The 22,235-nt window shown below is 33.0% G+C and overlaps 1 protein-coding gene and 1 long non-coding RNA gene across 2 annotated transcripts; one reads left to right on the top strand and one right to left on the bottom strand.

Moving 5' to 3' along the window:
- Positions 1-101: 101 nt before the first annotated feature.
- LOC111428588 (protein phosphatase 1-binding protein bifocal) lies at positions 102-22,225 on the top strand. The gene is made up of 4 exons (XM_023064175.2): positions 102-2,441; positions 12,936-13,121; positions 21,220-21,364; positions 21,531-22,225. Exons 1-4 carry the CDS (start codon positions 414-416, stop codon positions 21,737-21,739), a joined length of 2,568 nt encoding a protein of 855 aa, XP_022919943.2. The 5' UTR covers positions 102-413; the 3' UTR covers positions 21,740-22,225.
- Positions 13,272-21,224, bottom strand: LOC139431562 (uncharacterized). The gene is made up of 3 exons (XR_011641646.1): positions 21,132-21,224; positions 20,600-20,740; positions 13,272-13,815 (listed from the first exon to the last, which is right to left on the bottom strand). It is a non-coding gene; the product is annotated as an uncharacterized lncRNA (long non-coding RNA).
- Positions 22,226-22,235: the final 10 nt, after the last annotated feature.

Here is a 22,235-nt window from a genome sequence, read left to right as displayed (position 1 = left end):
AAGGTAAGGTAAAAATTTTCGCCGAGAGATGGCGCTAAAAATCATTTTTGTCAATATGATTATCTTTACTAATAGAAAGCCCCTCTCGTCGGATTCGGATCTCCCGCGTCACATCCGGCCATTGGAGGGTTCGCTTTCTATTTCCTGAACCGCGAAAACCGGGGACGGGGTGTGAAAGACATGCGTACTGGGACCCCTTCTTCTACGACAATCACCGGTCCGATACAATATCCAACAACCCTAGAACTAGTACGTCACTAACAGCATTACGTGCGGACACCTGTATTAAATAAACCGAAATAATCAAACAGAAAAAACAGATTAGATAAAAAACGGTGTGAGTTGTGAGTGAGTTTTAAAGCTTAGTTATAATTTTTAGAATCTAAAGGAATTAAGAAAAGTTTAAAATTAAGATGTTATCTGATACGGAACCCGAGATGCCCACGTGGAAAAAGGAATTGATACTGAGGAGACGAAGTAAATCTTCGACTACAGCACAGCTGGTTGCCCCCCAGACGTCGACATCAACTAAAGTACATCAACCTAACTCAACGTGCTCCTCAAGCAGTTCGCCTTCGAGGCAACAACATCACCAGCAGGAGCTCGAGCTCAGTAGTCCTACGAACGGCAGCGCGGAACCACGTCTCGTTAACGTGCGATGTGATTTATTGTCAATTAAAAGTGCAGGCGATAAAATGGTTCAAGAAAGAATTTGGTCGGACCGAGATGAGGAAACGTCGGAGACATCCAACGACTTCGATAGTTCCGAAGAATTAAAATATGGTCCAGGTATTGTAAGTAAGTTGAAGAACCGCTATTTGAGCTTGACCTTGCGCGAAACCATGAAGACCAGACCTTCAATCTTAACTATGCGAAAAGCTACTTCTTTAGAACACATTCTCGATGATAACGAAGAAGACGAGCCAAGCAATAATAAAAACAAAAACTTTAATCACCAATTTAGCACATCTAATGGTTACTCAAAACAAATACCAAATCGTTATAAATCGGCGGCGAAGAAACCAGATATGAAAAGAGCGCGATCCGTTGAGTATATCTCTTCAAATGCGTCGTCGAACATCGATAATTTAATGGTTGATGTGAAACCCAAAAGGGAATCACTGCACGAAGATATGCTAGACGCAAACAGGAAAGAGGAAGTTGATAAGAAAAATGAAATAAACGATATAAAAACGTTTAGTAATAATTTAAACACGAAAGTGAATAGACCGAAAAGAATCCAGCCAATTATGACGGAGAAAGAAAAACCTCCTTTTGATGTTGTTAATCAAACGAAAAAAATGTTTGAACGACCAGAACTTAGAACGAAAGCTCCACTACATACTGGGGAAGTTGCCGCGAAAGTTGCCACGTTTAAAGATATTATACAAACGAAAAAACCGGTTGTTAAACAAAAACCGATTTTACCGATTCCCGCTAAAAAGGAAGTCGAAAAAATGAACACAAGAAAAAATAAATCAACACCGAATGTTCCTACTTTAAGATCACCAGAACCTAAAGTTAACAAAACTTTGTCTTCGCCGATTCAAATCGTTAAAAAACCGATAATAGAAAATCTTCCATCACAAATTCCGGATGTTTCATTGGTACAAAATCAACAAAACAATGAAACAAGAAAATCTAGTCTAACGGATACACCAGATTTAATTGTTCATTCTAGTCCAAAACCACAAATCGAAGACATCAAAGAAATTAAAATACAAAGAAACGGGTTTTCCTCGACCGAATACGCTTCATACTCATCATCCGATGATGAAACGAAAATTTCGAATCGACATCAAGACGATGATGTAAAAACGATTCCAAAAAATCAAAACTTTGGTAACCCGTTAATTTTTGATTTTTCATCAAAACCAAAAATACCAAATCATCTCCCCGTTTCTCACGATAACAATCAAAAAACGGCAAAACTAAAAAGATCCTCACCGGTTACTTCAACTAACCATCAAAAACTTCCCCCTAAATCCAGACAAAAACCCCCTCCTCCTCCTCCTTTAACGCAACCTTTAACCGTAAACGTACCTATTGAGGAACCCTTAAAAATTGAAATTACAACCACTCCACCGATTATTAATAACAAAATTTTATCGCCACCTCCTCCCGAACGTAACGATAAAGTGGTGGCGAGTGAAAAATTGGAAAACTTGAAGAATATCGTAAAAAATTCCGAAGTAATTTTGGAACAATGTTCGCCGAAAAAAGTGGACGAAAAAGTGGTCGAAAAAGTGGACGTTAAAATTGTTGATAGCGCGAAAAAGAACAAAGACGATGTGCCAGTGTTTAAAGTGTTGAAACGTATTCCAAGGAAACAGGAACAGCAGAACTGTTTGGTTTTTGATTTTACAACGAGGAAAGAAGTTCCGGATTATGTTGCCAATGATGTGAGAGTACCGAAAATGCAAAAAGTTAAAAAACCAAAGGTAAGAAAGTCTATTTTATATTTTATGTCCTGTACTTTCTGATTTTGACGCTTCTGCGAATGTTGAGGCTTAATAATTACAATTAGTTTCAATCTGGACTCCAAAAGCTCTAAGAATTTATTCATTTGGATTTTGATTTCTGATATAAAGTACCATAAAGAATCAGAACCGGGCAAAACGATTATGTAGTTGGATTTCCAAGTTAGTGTGCAAAAAAATGCTTTTATAATCGTTTACAATCTGCTCTTTGTTTCAACAAAACAGCGTAACATACAGTACCTTTTCAACATGTCGGATTTACTATTGGAATTTGATTCTATAGTAACTTAGCTATCAAAATATTGGAGTAACTAAGATTTGGAAGTTGGATGGAAGTAACTACCGGTTTTGACATATTGCTTCAAACTTTTTCCTTTCCCTGTCATTGGAAAGATGGGTAATAAAGGATATTAATAGGATCTTCTCCACAGCCCCGGATCCTGAATTTTTTTTAGGCGGGGCAAAAACTGATAAATGCCGCCCTCGCCCACTTATATTTATTTTTACCTTTATCATTTATCATCTATATAATTTCAGCTATCAGATGTCTACTAATTGATTGACATTTGGACATAGCCTACATAGGCCTTCCGGAAAGAATGCATCCATCGCTGTTCTTTCTGTGTTAAGCCTATTTATTTACAGATATATAGACATGAACGTGTAGGATATATATTTTATACACAGCACAAGATAGGATTTAAAATAAAAATATGTATAATAAAAATAAAAATCAAATATATTATTGCATTTGTGAATTGAAATTAAAATTTTACTCTTCGAGCTTTTTGTTCAGCAAATAAATCTATGGCCTTGTCATAATTTATCTCGTGTGCAATTCGATTTTCTATCGCTAAGATTGCAAGACTCGATAAGCGTTCTTTTAACACTCTTTTTAATTTCTGATATGATTCGATCAAATACCATCATTATTACTTTAGAAAATAGTTGAACAGGTTGGAATGTTTGTAATTCGTCTTCACACATCCCATCGAAATGTTTTTCACGTTTTGGAATTCGTTTGTTTTGCAAAATAGGGTCAACATCACTTTTTTAAGCAACTTCTTCAGCCTCTTTTATCCAATATTCCATTGGATTTTGTCTTATTTTTTGCAAAGTTTTGAGCAGACTATCTATTAGTGCGACGGAACGGGCAAGGATAATATCTTCGGGAAGCAAGGATAATTATTCGCCCAAATAGGTAAATTAAGAATAAATTTAAAATCCTTTATAGCAGTTAAGAGATAAACTGCCTCGTATTTAGCTTCTGGAGCATGAGATGCTGGAGCATGCTATTTCTGGCAAATTATGTAATTCACAGCAACATATTTCGCCGACCATCTCGTCTGACTACTTCCTTTTAAATTTGTTTTAACGTATTTTTTCATAATGTCCCACCTAGTAGTGGAGCCAACAAAAAAGCAATATACTTTTTGAATCAGTCCAAATAAGTTAATAGCTTCCTGGCATGATGAGGCAGAATGAACACATACAAGATTTAAGGAGTAAGCCAAGCACGGTACGAACTCGGCCAGCTCATTCCTTTCTGCAATCTTGGCTTGTACTCCTTTATGGATTCCGGCCATATTGGACCCATTATTATATCATATATATATTATTATTAATCATCAACTGCCAATTTTTCTAAAATCTGTTCACAAATGTCCTCTCCTGTCTTTCCAGCAATTTCTATGAAATCAATTAAACTTTCTTTTATTTCACACACATCGACAGTTCTTTTTACATATCGAATTACACAATGCAGATGTGGTGGTAGAAGACGGTTTCTGGTAAATCTTGCAGCACGCATTTTTTGGTCTTAGAAAATATGAGTCAAGATCTTTGAACCCTTTCGCAATTAGCCAACCTCCTGTACCACATAGAACATACTTGTACTATTATTTATTCCGTGGTCAAAGTTAAGTAAATGATAAGTTGTCTATTCGTCTGTAAAGTGTGGATTTGGCCGCCCTCTGAATTGGCCGCCCAGGGCGTAGACCCCGGCTTGCCCCCCCCCTAGATCCGGGGCTGCTTCTCCATCTATTCTTCAATACCCACAAGTACTCATCGTTGCATCATTTGGTTTTGTATAATTCTAGAACCTGTAAAATTGTCTCCTTTTAATATCGACCAGTTTGGAGCCAGTATCATACAAATTGTGATTACATAAGTTAATTACGTTCAAGACTGTCTAATCCTGTGGGGATGACTCAAAGCTGATGTATACAAAGTTCAACCTCGAAACAAAGTTACAACCTCGAATTCTTCAAGCTTTAACTGAGATCGTCATCACTGGAATTTCGCAAGATTCCAAAAACTTCTTTGAAAGGCGCAATTTGTGCATTGCTCGCCAAGAGAATGAACGATATTATTTTAAAAACATAAACTACATTTTGCTCCATCATGTATAAGTTCGTTTTTTTTTTCTATAATACTTGTCAATGTAAATTTTTTAGGGTTTCTGTTGGTATTATCTAGGACCCTTATAAAATTTATGTTGTTTTCCTGATTTTTAGTAACATTTTCAGTAACTAAATAGTTGAGGTTAAAATACTAATAAATTTTTAGATAAATACAATTTTAACGAAGTACATTTGTTGTAAAAACGTGCTACAAGGTAATTAAATAGAACAAAACACCTTTTCTAGGTAAATAAATGGCAAATAAACACCCCACAACATTTTTTTATGCACCTTTTCTTTTTGAATAACGAAAGCTGAAACGTCAGTGTGACATATTTATTTCAAAACATGATAAAACAAAACTCCCTGTTAATTTTGCCAACTTTACAACAATTTGGCAGGTATTATAGAAAGAAAATGAACTATATAAAGTTTTCTCTATTAATTTATTAGAATAACATAAACTATCGATAAGATCACTAAAAACGATAACTAATACAACAAAATTAGTTAATTGCATCTGAAACTTTAACAAGATGACGAAATGATAAAATTCTATAGATATGATAACATTTTTATGAATTTTAGACATTATTTTGTAATTAAGTTTCGTAACATACAAAAAATACGTTAATTTTAGAAATTACTCCAAAGATCCTCATCGACAAAAAAAAAGTTGTAAACGTTTGGTTTAACCTTGAATTTTTTTTAATGTTTTGTATCCTACTAATGTCGCAGATGGTTAACATATGCGACAAAACAATTTGAAAGCCATCTTTATTCGATTTTAAAACTTTTCTATGAATTCTTTGTACTAAACATTTTAGTTATTGCTTTTAACCTTGGTGTTGTGCGGTTTTATTTACGCACGATGAGTAACACAACTGTTATTCAATACGCTCGTCTTATCGTTTTTTTTTTCTGATAAAGATATTGGTTTTTCGAAATTAGACTGGAATAAGTTGATTAAAATTGAAATAAAAATCCTTTGTATACAAAATGAGATTTTTTTGCAAAAAATTATTCGATTTTGTTATCTAATCAATTTCAGGAAAAATAGACTTCATGTAACAGCAACTGAAGTTAAAGATTAGATATGAAAGTATCTCTTTTTCAGCCCCAACATGAAAATTAATACTTTTTTTTGTATCGAGATATAAACTTAATTAAAGTTATGGTAGTAATTATAGTAATCAATACGATGAAAGTAACTTGGTTAGTGGGTTATAACTTCTTTATGTTGTGAATTTATAACTTACTTTAGTGTAATTTTAATGAGTCGAGTTCTAAAACCTGTTAGAAAGTGTAAATGGCCTCAATTGTTGATCGTATTTGTAATACAAATATTTTATATCATATCAGAAAATTTTATAAATTTAACTAGAACAAGTAAAAGTTTTTTTTGTATTAAAAAAACACGGATCAATTCGATTTCCTTCATGTTGAAACGAAAAAGTAGGTCGTCATTGACTCTAATGGTATCAAAATCGTTAAGTATTCATAATCCGACCTCTGCAATTTCTCTCGACGTTCGTTTCCACGTGAAAATAACACCGCTTGGGGCCCTGACAAGGCCGTTAAAACATTCTACATATTTCCAGGTCAATTAACTTTAATGCAAACTAAAACAATTTTAAAATAAAAATTTTATGAAAAACTAATCAAATGAAACAACGTTTGTGTGAAAACTGCACTTATACAACAACTTTCACCTCGGGTATTTAAACCAAGATTGGAAATGTCTACTTAGAAAATTTTTTAAAAAATTACTAAGCAAGATAATTACACCAACTTTTTTTTATATCAATCATCATGGATTAGAAATAATATGTCACGATATTTCAACGTTTTAAATGTGACTCATAAGTTATTAGGAAACGGTGTGTATCAAAAAATCAATAACGTTGCTCTACTTATGACATTTTCCATTGAACTGAAACGTTTAATTGACCGGAACAAACCCGGGAATGTAGAGAAACATTTCCTAATTCCACAATAGTTTTTTTGTAATTCGCGACGGTAATGAAAGCTATTACAGTACTCAAACGGGTGCTGTAATGACACTCCTTACAGCATCCGATGCTGTGATGAGATTTTAGTAACATTTTATGGAACCAGTTCAAGTTGGTGACATTGGGTCATTAATTTTTCTAGTTGTCAATGTGACAATTTTTGTCTATGGATGTTTAAACACGTTCTTAGCATCGAATACAAAGTCCACAATGATGAGGACATTGAACTCTGAGCAATTTCTCTTATTTTGGGAGGTGTACATGAAAAATTTTTTTCAGGTGAATACATTTTGTGTTTGGACAGTTTCTAATTGTCAATTCAAATTTCTATTTTCAAGTGTTACGGTGTTACCAACTGCTGCATAGCTATTTCCCTACATTGTCAAAATTTATTTTATTTTTGTTAAAAAAAAGGGATAAAAACGCGAATTACAAAAAATAGCATAAAAAACACGTTTCATAAGACTTAAAGCACTCATTCATTAAAAAACTCGTGGCTTCGCCAATCGTTTTTCAACTTGAATTTGTGCATTTCAAACGTGTCTTACGAAACTTGTTTTTTAACCCTTTGTGTCCCGACGGTACTTTAAAGTACCGGTAGTTTTAAACACTCATTTTAAACTGTAGGCATCTATTCGGCGCATTTAGAGCTGTCGGTACTTTCTACTATACAAGAAAGAATCTGTATAAAAAATGACACAATTCGCATTGTAGGATTTTTAGGTATATTTAAACTTATTCGTCCAGATGTGACCATAGTATTATTACAGATCAAAAAGAAAGCATTGAGCTTTAATTTAAAATAAGTCTCATTCATTTCAATAAATACGGCTCCCAGCAATTTTTAAATTAGCATCTTTTTTGACATTTTTAGGTTATACGAATATGTAAGTTTTGTTTCAACATTTTTTTTCTAAATATTTTTCCAATCCAACCCAACAATTATTATACATCATTGTAAAGAGAAAGCTTTGAGCTTTAATTTAGAATAAGTCTCATTCCTTAATTTCAATAAATACGGCTCCCAGGAATTTTTAAATTAGCATCTTTTTTGACAGGTTTAGGTTATACGAAAATGTAAGTTTTGTTTCAACATTTTTTTTCTCAATATTTTTGCAATCCAACCCAACAATTATTATACATCATTGTAAAGAGAAAGCTTTGAGCTTTAATTTAGAATAAGCCTCATTGCTTAATTTCAATAAATACGGCTTGCAGGAATTTTTAAATTAGCATCTTTTTTGACACTTTTAGGTTATACGAAAATGTAAGTTTTGTTTCAACATTTTTTTTCTCAATAGTTTTCCAATCCAACCCAACAATTATTATACATCATTTTAAAGAGAAAGCTTTGAGCTTTAATATAGAATAAGTCTCATTCCTTAATTTCAATAAATACGGCTTCCAGGAATTTTTAAATTAGCATCTTTTTTGACAGGTTTAGGTTATACGAAAATGTAAGTTTTGTTTCAACATTTTTTTTCTCAATATTTTTCCAATCCAACCCAACAATTATTATACATCATTGTTAAGAGAAAGCTTTGAGCTTTAATTTAGAATAAGTCTCATTCCTTAATTTCAATAAATACGGCTTCCCAGATTATGCGAAAATGTTAGTTTTTGCTCGATATGTTTTTTCTCAATGTTCTATCAGATTTCGTCGTTCTGTAAATACAGGTCTGATAAATAAATATTCAAATTTACTGCGCCCACAAAAATGTCTTAGCGCAAGTTCAAAAGAAAGAGGAAGGTGTGAAAATTGTTCTGCCAAAGCTAAACCCCACTCAAAATGTACTACGTGCAATGTTTATTTATGTTGTAATGAAAGAAAAAACTGTTTTTCTGAATGTCATAATGTGATTTTGATAAAGCAAGTGTTACTTATTTTCTAACGTAATAAAAAATGTATTATTTTTATATCATCTCAAGTACCATTATCCCCCCTGGAATGGGGGATTGCATATTTTGCGTTTTTTTAATTCTGTCACAAAGTTTCAACATTTTTGACTTCTTGGGACACAAAGGGTTAATATACTATTTCCTATTTCATTTTTTTTTAAATATAACTTAAATCATCCTATAATCTGGCGTTTTCTTTGAATTAAAAGTCCATGTTAATTCTCAAGACGCGTGCATTGAAGTCACATAAAGGTTTTGCATAATAATAGTGTTTCTTTCTTTCTATTTCATGCAAAACAGTTTTAGCCATATATTTTTAAAAACGCATGTCAATTTAATTATATTGATTTGGATTAATCTTTTAAATTATTATTTTTACAATATTCTACTATTTTTTGTTGACTTATGAGTTATGAGTATGACTGCAGTTATTCTTGGAATATTCCATTTGTTACATTTCACATAAAACATCGATCAGCAACGGATTTTATTTGCGACCTCCTATATTTTAGTTGGAGTTTAGTCAGCTAATCCAAAAAGTTATCAAAGATTAGGTTATAGGCAAAGTTCTAATTACCTAAATATTAAAAGGCTTTCATTCTAAAGATTAATAATGTGATTAACCTCATCATTTCGTCATTCTCCGCATAGAAAATCCAAAGACAACCTTTAAGTTAGACAGGTATTTATTTAGAACTAACACTAGACGTACGTCTCTTAAGACGGCTAAATCCAAATGTTTCTAGTTCTAGATATAGTGTTGCGATCAGTGATGGGCGCTGGGTAAATACCCAAACAGTACATATAAAAGTGATACAAGTAAAAATATAACAGATTCGGACAAAAATGTAGAGGAACATGATGAAATGAGCGTTGAAGACGAGGAATTGTCAACGATCGAAGACGTATTATTATCAGGTAACCACTGCTCATTCTACATTCTTGCGACGATGATCCGCCCAGTTCCACTTGAGCTTTGCCACAATGTTGACCGCATCATTTACGCCAGTTTTTCGTAGGTCTTCATTTCGTATGTGGTCTCCATCTTTCCACCTCTCCATCTTTCTTTGCGTTACTTTGAGCCTCCTGGTAATGGCCACCGTTAATGTTAAAGTTGCGGAACCGTATGTCATAACCAAAGGAAGCACGCATTGATTGAAAACCTTTCTTTTCAAATATACAGGAATATCGCTCATGAAGATGTCTCTAAGTTTCCTGATGAACCTCATGGCCAAGATATATGGCTGCGATGCGAACCAACAGAGATGAGTACTTTAAGAACAATAGTGGAAAAGACAAGAAGAGATAGAGTAAGGAACAAAATTGTAAAAGAATTTTGTGGACTCGGAGATCTCATGATATTTGCTAGGGGAAAAATAAAAAAATTTAATGAATACTTCCAAAGAATGGAAGAAACCTGGCTGATTAAAACAGCAAGAGACCAAAGATTAGCTAAGAGATCCCGGAAGACCAGGAAGTTGGATTTCCAGCTCTAATAAAACACCATGAATGATGCGTAAAAAACAGGTTACAACCTGAATAAAAGAAGAAGAATAATTAGATCTTAATTTTCAATTAGAAATCAACAATCTCATGGATCTTGGAATCTTGGATTTGATGGAAGTGCAATATGACTAGAAAAGAATTAAACAACAAGAATTAATGAAGCACAAAAACTGAATTTAGTCATTAATATTAGACTGATACTCAATTTAGGACATTCAAAGTTGTTTTTCAAGCATTAAAGAAATCGTTAAATATTTTCGAAGAGTATTACGTAAAGGAGAATGGTCGGTAGTGAAAATATAAACTTTTCCGAAATATATGTACACTTAAAGCTAATAACACCAGGAATGTGTATAAATTTATTAGACAGTTAAGACAAAGGCACAAATCGCACGTAGCTCTATGCTGAGATGGAACAGGAAAAACTGATTTGCAAATAGACAGCAGTCCGTCACGCCAAAGAAAGGATAGTGTCATGGAACCTATATCAATTAGTGAGGTTCAAAACGCAATCACTGCGTCAAAACATGGAAAGGCATCAGGGATTAATGACATACCATCGAAAGTATTCAAGATAGAAGTATTCATTATCACCAATATTGATGTTAGAGCTTGGAACAAGATTTGTCCTAAATTTTGTTGATATTTAGCCCGACTCTTGCACACGCCTCCTGTATACGTTCAGCATCAGTTTCATCTCTCCAAGACTATCCGAAATAAGGACTATATCGTCCGCGTAGCGCAAATTACTTAGGTATTGCCATCAATGTTTATACCTTTTTGGGTCCAATCCAGTTGTTTAAATGCACTCTCCAGGACTGTGATGAACAATTTGGGTTCAACATAATCTTACCCCACGCCCAATGAGTATTCGGTCAGTACTTTCATGCAATTTTACCGTCATTGTAGGAATCCGAAATTATGGTACTTATATTTTTCTTCATTTATTTCCTAATTTAAACCAAATCAACAATTTACCGCCTATATGGGAACTGCGTAGGCTTTGTGCGTAGCAAAGTCTAACGGACTATAGTCATTAATTTTGTTTTAAATTTACCGCCAAAATTAACGCACGCCCATTATATGTCAGTACGCTTCTATGTCTATCTCGGTTCGATCACCTTGCGCAAGTTATCTCTCTCGTTGGCTCAATCCATATTATATATAATCAAAGCTCCGGGTATATATCCAGGGAATTTTCCCTTGAAAATAAATACCCGGGTATTTAACAACACTGGTTGCGATGGATGCCACTGGGCACTGCCGATTAAAGATGCATATAGTTCATTTTTTTTCTATAATGGGGTTATACACGATTTTTTTTTATTATATTTTCTGAAAGTTTATATAAAAATATAGTTACCGTTATTTTTCTTTTTTTTATTTTCGAACAAAGTCATTGTTAAAAAAATTATTGAAAATTTATATACACATTTGCGCTTTTAAAATTCCCGCGTTGATGACGTACGATTCTCGCTTTTGCGTCCCCTGCTCCCCGCTCAAATGCGAGAAAGAGATGAACGTCATTTAGGTTGTATTGAAAAGAGATAGTGTTTGTAGGTTATGTTTATTATGTTTTGTTCATGGATGTAATAGAGACACTCTATTACATCCATGGTTTTATTTTGACACTGTCACACCGCAAGCGCTATCTAACGGACAATTTAACTTGTTTTAGGCAGTGCGGTTCCTACGTCACAGAAAAGCCGCGAAATTATTTCGTTTGAATATTTGCTATTTTTCACTTCAAATTACGCAAAATATAAAATTGATCAAAATATTTCTTTTACTTTGTGTTCATGCATATACTTGCATATATCGTTTGACATAAAAATTTTCTCTAAATTTAATAAGTGTGTATGACCCCATACCTGTCAAATTGTTGTAAAGTTGGCAAAATTAACAGGAAGTTTTGTTTTATCATGTTTTGAAGTAAATATGTCACATTGACGTTTGGGCTTTCGTTATTCAAAAAGAAAAGGTGCATAAAAAGTGTTGTGGGGTGTTTATTTGCCATTTACTTACCTGGAAAAGGTATTTTATTCTATTTAATTACTTTGTAGCACGTTTTTATAACAAATATGTACTTCGTCAAAATCGTATTTATCTAAAAATGTATTAGTATTTTAACCTCAATTAATTAGTTACTGACAATGTTACTAAAAATCATGAAAACAACATAAATTTTATAAGGGTCCTAGATAATACCAACAGAAACCCTAAATAATTTACATTGACAAGTATTATAGAAAAAAAACGAACTATAGGTAGAGCATGTTTTATGCCACTACCCTCTGTTAATCGTATCAGTTTCTCGTTTATCTTTTTTTCGTTTAGATGATTCTGATAAAACTATTTTAGAATCGATGTTATCTTCTTCCCAGTCATAATCACTTCCCCCATATCATTCATTTCATTTCATTTTAAACTTTTACAAACAATTTTATTAGATGACTCACAATAAAAGCAGCAAAATCTCATTAAAACTAAACGGTTTATTAATAAATTCTTTATAATTAGCAATTTATATTCGGTCTATTTGCAATTCTAATTGCAAAAGGAACTCTTTTGTTACCAATTTTAAATCTAATGACTCATCCTTTTGATATAATTTTTGTATTATTTTTTTTTTTTAGACCGGCGAAGCAGGAATAATTTTATTACCTGGTGCCACGTGGGAATCAACATCTCTCGATGTTGATGACGACGACTGGGAGAAATCGCTGGATGGACCACCAAGTCCTTTATTGGTTACTTTTGTTAACGATAACGTCGTCATTGACGGCAAATCTAGTCTTAACCAGAAAAAGAAAAAACCAAAGGTAATTATTAATTTTTCTTATAATTATTAGTTTTATTGTTGTAATTAAAGTTTGAAGAAGACGAACTTTCTCTACTACACCTCTCCTTTAATCGGTAATTGGCGATCCGATTAGTTAGTCCGAAAATAAATAGACAAGTTGACACTTTCCCGGAAGTTACTCACCCTACTTACTATAAACGAAGAATGATTTTAATGGAAGGCCGCGTTCGCGATTTAATACGAAAACGGATGTTGCTACATGGTAATCTCGACCCAAAAATTGTACAGGTCGAGGACGAATTAAAAACATATTCTAAATCAAATTTTATTTTTAAAGCCCGGAAATAATGACCTAAATTCCAAAAACGTTTAGATACTCTATATTTGGTAAACATAAACAATGAACTAAGAAACTTCCACTCGATAAATAAATAGATATCAATAAGTGGAGAAATAAAAATTCTTGATTGGAAAACTTCTTGATCAATCGACTTTCTACGATTAATTGTGAGACATTTCAGTTATTAGTACAACAAATCTAATACAATGGGAGACGTCGATATCGATTTTAATTGAAATAAACCTGAATATAATAGAATTTAATGGAGTTGGGTGGTTCGGCCAGGTTTGCAGACAATTTTATTGATCTGGGTGATGACTCAACCAATTCTCCTCCTACTCATTTTCACACAACTCCAACACACCCTCCAAATCTATTAAAACAAATTATTTATCATTACTTTTTTTTTCAGCAACGTATAAAATTTTTCGATAAACACATAAATAAATAGAAACTATACCGCAATTTCGTTCCGGTCTTTTGAATCTCTTCCGGTTACTACCGGGTTTTATGCTGCGAGTTGGTTGACCAGAAATTTTAAAAATGTTTTAAAACTAACCGAACAAACATAAATATTCTTATTAATAGAGGTTGCTGATTCTTATTCTAAGAAGAAATTGTATTGAATCAATGAATGAAATTAAATAGTCGCGGTTAATTAAGAGATTTATATTTTTACAAGTTGTATTGTCTAAGAAATCGGCGATGCGAAACAACAACGATGTCGACGACCACGCACGATGACACGAATTGATACAAGTACAATAGGTGTTTTTTTTAAATACTTAACAATACGGTTTAAAATTCGTTACGATATGACGTAAAAAAGAATGAAATGAAAACGAAAAGAGACTCTACATTGTTTACTTGTGGTTATCTAAAGTTTTCAAGGAGAAACGTTAACCCTCGACCGAAAAAATGTGAAAATATAAACTAGCGTTTTATTTATAATCGAGTTTTATTTATAATCGACTTTCGATATAGTCAGCAAAAGCGACATGACCTAACCGTGTCAGCTGTGTAAGAATACAATGTGCGTTATTGAACCGTAAATTGTTTATAAACAAACATCATGTTGAGAAAAATTAACCGGCGAGACGATAGCAACAAACCGCCCAGCAACAAACTTTTTTCTTTATATTTCCACCTACTTCTAGGGCCCATATCTTTGTTATTTAGAAAGATAGCGAAAAACTAAGCACACGGTTGGAAAGCTTGGTCTTTTCTCTATCTTAAACCGAGTTTTCGTCCGCCGATATGTTGATAATGAGAGCGCGAAAAAAATTAGGAAAGTCGCGCTGCATTCAATTTACCTTAAAATTACCAAACTTCACGGCCTTGTGCAGCCGTTACCAGACGAAAATTTAATAAATGGTTTACATATTCGGAAAGAGCTGACCTTGGACTATCTTATTCCGAGTTTTCGTCCGTCAATATCTGTCAGCGTCTGTAAAAAAAACGCTCCTGAAAAAGAGTCTACAGTTGGCAACAAACTTTACCTTTGTATTTCCATCTACTTTTCGGACGGATATCTTTGTTATTTATAACGCTAGCGAAAAACTAAGCACCCGGTTGGAAAGCTTGGTCATTTCTGTATCTTAAACCGCTATTTTCCTCCGCCGATATGTTGATAATGAGAGCAAAAAAAATAAGAAACGTCGCGCTGCCACGAATTTTTGCCGCGGCTAAACCACGCTTGGGTGAATAACTCTCTTATATGACGTGGAGAAAACTCTAGAACTATATTCATCTTATGGGAAATTTTCTGCTCTTTTCAACGGTATATAACACATCTCAATCACACGTTTGCACAATCGTTTTTCAGCCCAGCAACAAACTTTCCACTTGTATTTCCGTCTACTTTTCGGTCCAATATTTTCGTTATCTAGAAAAATAGCGAAAAATTTGCAGCCCTTATTAGAAGGAAATTCAACAAATGGTTTACATATTCGAAAAGAGCTAACCTTGACCTGTCTTATTTCGAATTTTCATTTACAGACGCCGTCAATATCTGCCAGCGTCTGTAAAAGAAACGCACCTGAAAGACAGGTAGCAGAACGCAATCACTTCTTAACCTAACTTTCTTATATGATGAAGGAAAAATTGGAACAAAGTTTTACCTGAGAGAGAATCCTAACTTCATTTCATGTTGACAGATAATTTTTCATTTACTCTTAATTTATTTAAAACCGTTTAAAAACATATAAGTACGAAGGGTTTCACGGCCGGTGATAATAAAACTAAAACTAACACTAGTACTATCACTACAACTAACACTAGACCTAGAACTAGAAACTTTCGGGTTGAGCCGTGCGTTTTTTGAAAAAATTTTTGACGTTTCGGGTGCCATGTTGCAACCTTCTTCAGAAAACAAGTTGGAAGCGAACCCGAAAGTTTCTAGTTCTAGGTCTAGTGTTAGTTCTAGTGATAGTGCTAGTGTTAGTTCTAGTTTTAGTTTTACGTTTAGAAACATGTTAAACTGTTCAAAAAGGAAAGATTCATGTTACACCTATTTTATCAGAATCTGGAAGAATATGAGTGATTTTAGACTCGAATTGTTGCATTCTGTTTTGATGGTTTTGAATCTGGTAACGTTACCAACTTTGCATTTTAACTCAGTTCATCAATTTAAAAAACGCGTATGCAAACGCGTAAGCGAAGTGCGTCGGACACCGTTGGAAAGAGCAGAAAATTTCCCATAAGATGAATATAGTTCTAGAGTTTTCTCCCCGTCATACAAGAGAGTTAGTTATTGACCTAAGCGTGGTTTAGCCGCTGCAAAAATTGTGGTTTAGGTAGTTCATAGTCAGAAAAAAGGATTGTGCAAACGTGTGATCACGGTGTGTCACACATCGTTGGAAAGAGCAGGAAATTTCCCATAAGCTGAATATTGTTGTAAAGTTTTCTCCCTGTCAAATAGGAAAGTTATTAGTGCAAGAAATATTTGCGTGTTTTTATCGGTAGGGGCTTTTTCGGGTGGGTTTTTCTTACAGCCGCTGATAGATATTGGCGGACGAAAACTCGGAATAAGATAGTCCAAGGTCAGCTCTTTCCGAATATGTAAACCATTTATTGAATTTCCATCTGGTAACGCCTGCACAAGGCCATGAAGTTTGGTAATTTTAAGGTAAATTGAATGCAGCGCGACGTTTCTTATTTTTTCTTGCTCTTATTATCAACATATCGGCGGACGAAAACTCGGTTTAAGATAGAGAAAAGACCAAGCTTTCCAACCGTGTGCTTAGTTTTTCGCTATCTTTCTAAATAACAAAGATATGGGCCCTAGAAGTAGGTGGAAATATAAAGGAAAAAGTTTGTTGCTGGGCGGTTTGTTGCTATCGTCTCGCCGGTGAAGAAAATACCAGTGTGAAGTTACCCATAAATTCCATCCATAAAAAAAACTTTTTTGTTTGTGTATCGATTTTAATGATTAATAGCTCATTAGAAAGATCTCGTAGAGTAGAGCCTAACATAGTTTTGGCGGCGCAGATTTTGGGCGGAAACACCTTAAATTCTGCGAAAAACAGTAAAATATATAGAAAAATTCTCTAACTTTAGAGTCCCAAAAATTGAAAACTAATTAACATAATATCAGGTATGATTACCAAATCAGAATGCATATACTGTCTTCTACACAAAAGTGAATTTTGGTCGTCGCTAAATCATATGGGTAATTAGAAAAGTGTAACAAAACACGAACCTGTTTCCAGACGTACGTGGCGCCAAGTGGATCTTTGAAAAGCAAAATCATATCCATAAGTATAACTTTTTTGTTAATGGTCCGATTTAAGTTTGTAATACCTTTCTGGAAAGGGCTCGTCCTGTAGATCATATGGTGGCGTAAAATTCTAACAATAACGGTATTTAAACAATTAAAAAGGTTATAAACAATCATATCCATAAATATACCTTTTTTGTTAATTGTCTGTAACTAACTAATAACTAATAAATATAACTAATAAATATTACGCGTTTTGTTAATACGAGAAGTGTAATAAACGCAAAGTCAAAAGTCAAACAAAGTGCCAGAAGAGAGTTGAGCGAAACGCTTACGGAACAACAGAAAAGTTGTTAAGAAAGTGATGAATCCAAAAATTAAACACAATTTAAAACAAAATTTGACAATCAGCCAGAAAAGTCATTCTTTTATTACCAACAACAACGTTACAATGCCACTTAAATTGTCGAAAGACTATGTAGTAGCCGTGCTCAATAAAGGAAAGTTATACTACAGCAGTTTTCAAACGCTTTTACAGCATAAAAATATCTCTGATATGTACTTAAATAATTTTGTAATAGAATAATATTTTGCAATATTATTTTCAAAGGCATTGGACGTCAATGTTGCAGACTTAATCACTCATACAATAACATATATGGATCCATTAACATACAATTCACAGTATGTAAATACGACCTTTAACAACAGCCGGGAAGATTTAAAACATATTTCGAAAATTAGATTAACCTTTACAAGCAGATTAATACAATTGTGGAGTTCTTGTCTGTCATTTGATTGACTGTATATTATCAAATAAACCAGTTAAATCATTCAAGAAAAATGTCTCTATTTCGCTGAAGAGGTTCATAGTGAATTCAAATGCAAGTAATGCTCGTAGATGGCCCATGATACCTGCAAAAGTAGTTTGGACGAACTGTGTGAATTTTGTAGACACCGACCTTAAACTGTGATGGGGCCGTTACACATTCTTTTTTTTATTGGCTTATTTGATAGTTTAGCAAAACTGAAGACTTCTATTAATTTTGTATTTTTCAAACTGAGCCTTACTTTTTCAAAAAAAAAATCTTGATCTTACGTGAAAACCTCGTAAACGACACCAAACCTGTTATAGAGGGGATTTTGAATTTTAATATTAATTATTGCAAAAATTAAACAATTTTAGGATCTGAAAATGTTACCAATCCTTCTACTTTTACATACTTTATCGATTTTTTGAAAAATGGTCTTTCTATTCGATTTAGGATAACGGCCCTATACGGTACAATAAAAATGTGCCATGAATTTTTATATACAATTTAATGTAGCAACTAAATGTAACTACAATTAAATTAGATTTTAATAGTTGACTACTTATACAATGTTATTTAATTGATCTCATTTTGTAAATAATTGTTGTAGCGAGTTTTAGATAATTATTATCTTTACAGAAAAATTATATAATATACAGTTGACTTGTCGTTAATAATAATGAATTATAGTATTTTATTAATATACTGTGTTTTTACTTATTATAAAAGTCGGACAATTACTAACAATGTTTAAAGGACTAAGAATATAATTATTTATAACGTTTTTAATCATTTAATTACCCTTATTATTAGAATTTCGCGCCGTCATTACTATGACATGATCTATAGGAGGAACCCTTTCCAAAAAAGTATTACACATTAAAATCGGACAATTAACAAAAAAGTTATATTTATGGGTAAGATTGTTTATAACGTTTTTACTCGTTTAATTACCGTTATTGTTAGAATTCCGCGCCGCCATTACTATGACATGATCTACAGGATGAGCCCTTTCCAAAAAGGTGTCACACGTTAAAATCGGACGAGTAGCAAAAAAGTTATATTTATGGGTATGATTGTTTATAACCTTTTTTAATCGTTTAAGTACCGTTATTGTTAAAATTTCACGCCGCCATTACTATGACATGATCTACAGGACGAACTCTTTCCAAAAAGGTATTACACAAACTTAAATCGGACCATTAACAAAAAAGTTATACTTATGGATATGATTTTGCTTTTCAAAGAGCCTCCTGGCACTTTTCTAATTACCCATATGATTTAGCGACGACCAAAATTCACTTTTGTGTAGAAGACAGTATACACTGATTTGGTAATCATACCTGATGTTATGTTAATTAGTTTTCAATTTTTGGGACTCTAAAGTTAGAGATTTTTTTTATATATTTCACTGTTTTCGCTGAATTTAAGGTGTTCCCGCCCAAAATCTGCGCCGCCAAAACTATGTTAGGCTCTACTCCACGAGATCTTTCTAATAAGCTATTAATCATTAAAATCGATACACAAACAATTTATGGGTAACTTCACACTGGTTATGTTATTAAAATTTAAAAAAATCTTTTTTTGTGGCTTCACTTTAAATTGTTTTAAGAAAATTCCTTTCTGACATAGCTCTTTGTATGCGGTGACGCATCGTTACATTCCCGAGTGTGTGGTGGTTCTTTTTTAAAACGATTCCAGTACCGTTTTTTCGGCAAATGTTTAAGATAACTGTTAACGTAAACCATACGGGATCTTGTTAACGTCTTGTTGCCCTCGCTTTTTTATTCCATTTTTAATGACTTGGTGTAAAAAATTATTCTCATGGTTCATGTTTCTTTTTTCTTTTTTGCAACAAGTAATTAAAGTAAATTAAATGATCTCTTTTTAAAACGTTTTCAAATAAACTCTATGAAATATTGTTTTTTTTATCTAAAATCGTAATCTTGATATCCACAACGAAATAAAAATAGAGAACATCGCCGTGCTCCGAATAGCATTATCATTTTGGAAAGAATACACTTTGGGATATCTAAATCCGGGATTTTCTCCGGTCAATATCTATCGGCGTCGGCCAAAAAATACTCCTAATACATAGAAATTAACTTTTCTGAGTCACTCTTTTATTTGGTGCGGACAAAAAAACTAAACCCGTATCAATAAAGTAGGAAATTTTCTGCTCTTTCTATTAATGCATTAAAAAATGGTTGCAGCAACTAATTTTTCTTTCAACATAAATGTTTTAAGCTTCATTTAAGTTGTAATCCTTTCTTGAGTCTCAGAAACACACCGGAAACGTTTTTTTTTTAAAGTTGTTATATGAACTCTCTTAAAAGTGAATGACATTGGAAGTGAATGTCGTTGAAACATCAATGAAACGAGTCCGGATCTCTTTCGAGGCCGTTACCATCGTATCTCAACTTGTTCTCCCGACTCTTTACATCCTATCGTTTTATGGGGCTTATAAAACTTTAAATTTGACCCAACTTAAAAATCCGTCTTTCTTAAGCGTCTTAAGAGTTGAGACAGGTGTTAAACAAATCAACGGGGTCTGAAGAACCGAAGGAATGTGCGGTTCCAGTTCTTTGCGTTGCCATCCCGAGGTCTTCGTGTTACGTATGACCTACCTGGCTGGGTCTATGGCGACCATCCTGCCCCGTCCTCTTTGCTTCTACTGTTGTTACTCTTGTTGGCTGCTGCTGTTGCTGGTCAACCACCTCGGCCCGAAGTCGAGGTCTTCACGGTGGAATGCGTCGATTTTAAACAACCTATAAAGTACACAAGATTTGTTTAGTTTTATATAACATTTTTTGAAAGTAATGATGTTTTAATGATCGTCAGATGGTAAAGTTAATAATAATTTGTAGATAAATGTAATTGGTTTAAAAAGACCTGGTGGAAAAAGACTTTCTATCGATTTTTTGTACATTACCCGGTCGGGTAATAGAAAGAAAGTGTAAACAATGAGGTAGAAAGTGCGTGAATTTAAATTTAGATCTGTTGCGTTATAAATTGGTTTTTGAGAAATCGAATCATTTCCTTGGTTTCCTTAAGATGTATAAGAAAATGTTACAGTTAATTAAATGTCTTCGTGCAACAAAAAAAATAATTATAACTGTACGAAGACATCGAAACGTCTTTCAAAGTAATGATACTCACGGTAGAGTGAGCGCTAACTCCCTGTATAATCCATAAAAAATATAAGAATTAAATGTTAACACGATTAAAATCGTATTCTTTGTTGTAGATGAGTATAAAATTTGTGGAATCAGAACCAGACGTCTTTTTCTATCCATCAGAGAGCTCGATAATTATTGGAGACGAAAATCCAACGACTCAATTGGCAACAAATTCCAAGTCCAGTGTAGGACATAGCGTTCCAAGTTTATCTGGTAAATAAAAAAATATTTTTAAAAAATTATCTTGTAAAATAAACACACAAATTGTTATTATTTCATTTATCTGTTTTTAATTGCGTACGCAATAATCGTTATGTAAAAACATATCTTTATTTTTATCACGCGATGTTGCGTAACATATCTTTTTATTTTATTTTAGGCTGTACTTTAGCTACGTATAAGTCAAAAACAGCCAATCAAATAGAAGATTTCCAATTAGGAATGAAACCAACAACAATAACATCACCATCAAGTGCCGTAAAATCACCCGAAACAACTGGGAATGAAGATGAAAAAGTGTTAAATGATGAAAATTTCCAACCGATCGCGTTTAGTGCGGGGAATAACACCACGGATATTTTATTTTAATTCCTTAAAAACATTAAAAAAGCTCAATTAATTTATATTAAAAAAATAGCGCTAATTATCGACAGTATCTTAAGATGTTCTTGTAAAAATATGTTGTGTTATGATTATCCATTTTTTGTTTTTTTTATTATATGCGAAAAACGCGTTTATCTGTGGTATTAATCTTTTATAAGTAAACATTTATTGGAAGAGGTTTAAAACGATTTTTTTGTACATAAAGATTATTAAAAAAATCAATAAAATTATTCGTTTGAAACCTCGCAAAAATAAAAATAATATCAATGAATAAAAATGGATTTTATAATGATGTCTAATAATAATAATTTGTAATAATATTTGTAATATCATGAAAAAAATGTACTGAAATATTTCCTATACATATATTTGCTAGTATTATTTAAACGTATTTTTAGATGCCGTCTTTTATATTTTGTAAAATAGCAAAATGCATTTCATTGAAATAAAAAAAGTGTATTTAATTTTTAATTTTGACTTA

The sequence above is a fragment of the Onthophagus taurus genome, chromosome 10, assembly GCF_036711975.1.
Source record: "Onthophagus taurus isolate NC chromosome 10, IU_Otau_3.0, whole genome shotgun sequence".
Taxonomy (NCBI): Eukaryota; Metazoa; Arthropoda; class Insecta; order Coleoptera; family Scarabaeidae; genus Onthophagus; species Onthophagus taurus.
The sequence above is the reverse complement of the archived record's forward strand: the minus strand, read 5'-3'. Positions and strand labels throughout refer to the sequence as shown.

Coding starts and splice junctions, on each gene's coding strand:
- LOC111428588 (XM_023064175.2), top strand. CDS start 414: ATGTTATCTGATACGGAACCCGAGATGCCCACGTGGAAAAAGGAATTG. Junction 2,442..12,935: donor AAAAAGTTAAAAAACCAAAG/GTAAGAAAGTCT, acceptor TTTTTTTTTTAG/ACCGGCGAAGCAGGAATAAT. Junction 21,365..21,530: donor TAGCGTTCCAAGTTTATCTG/GTAAATAAAAAA, acceptor ATTTTATTTTAG/GCTGTACTTTAGCTACGTAT.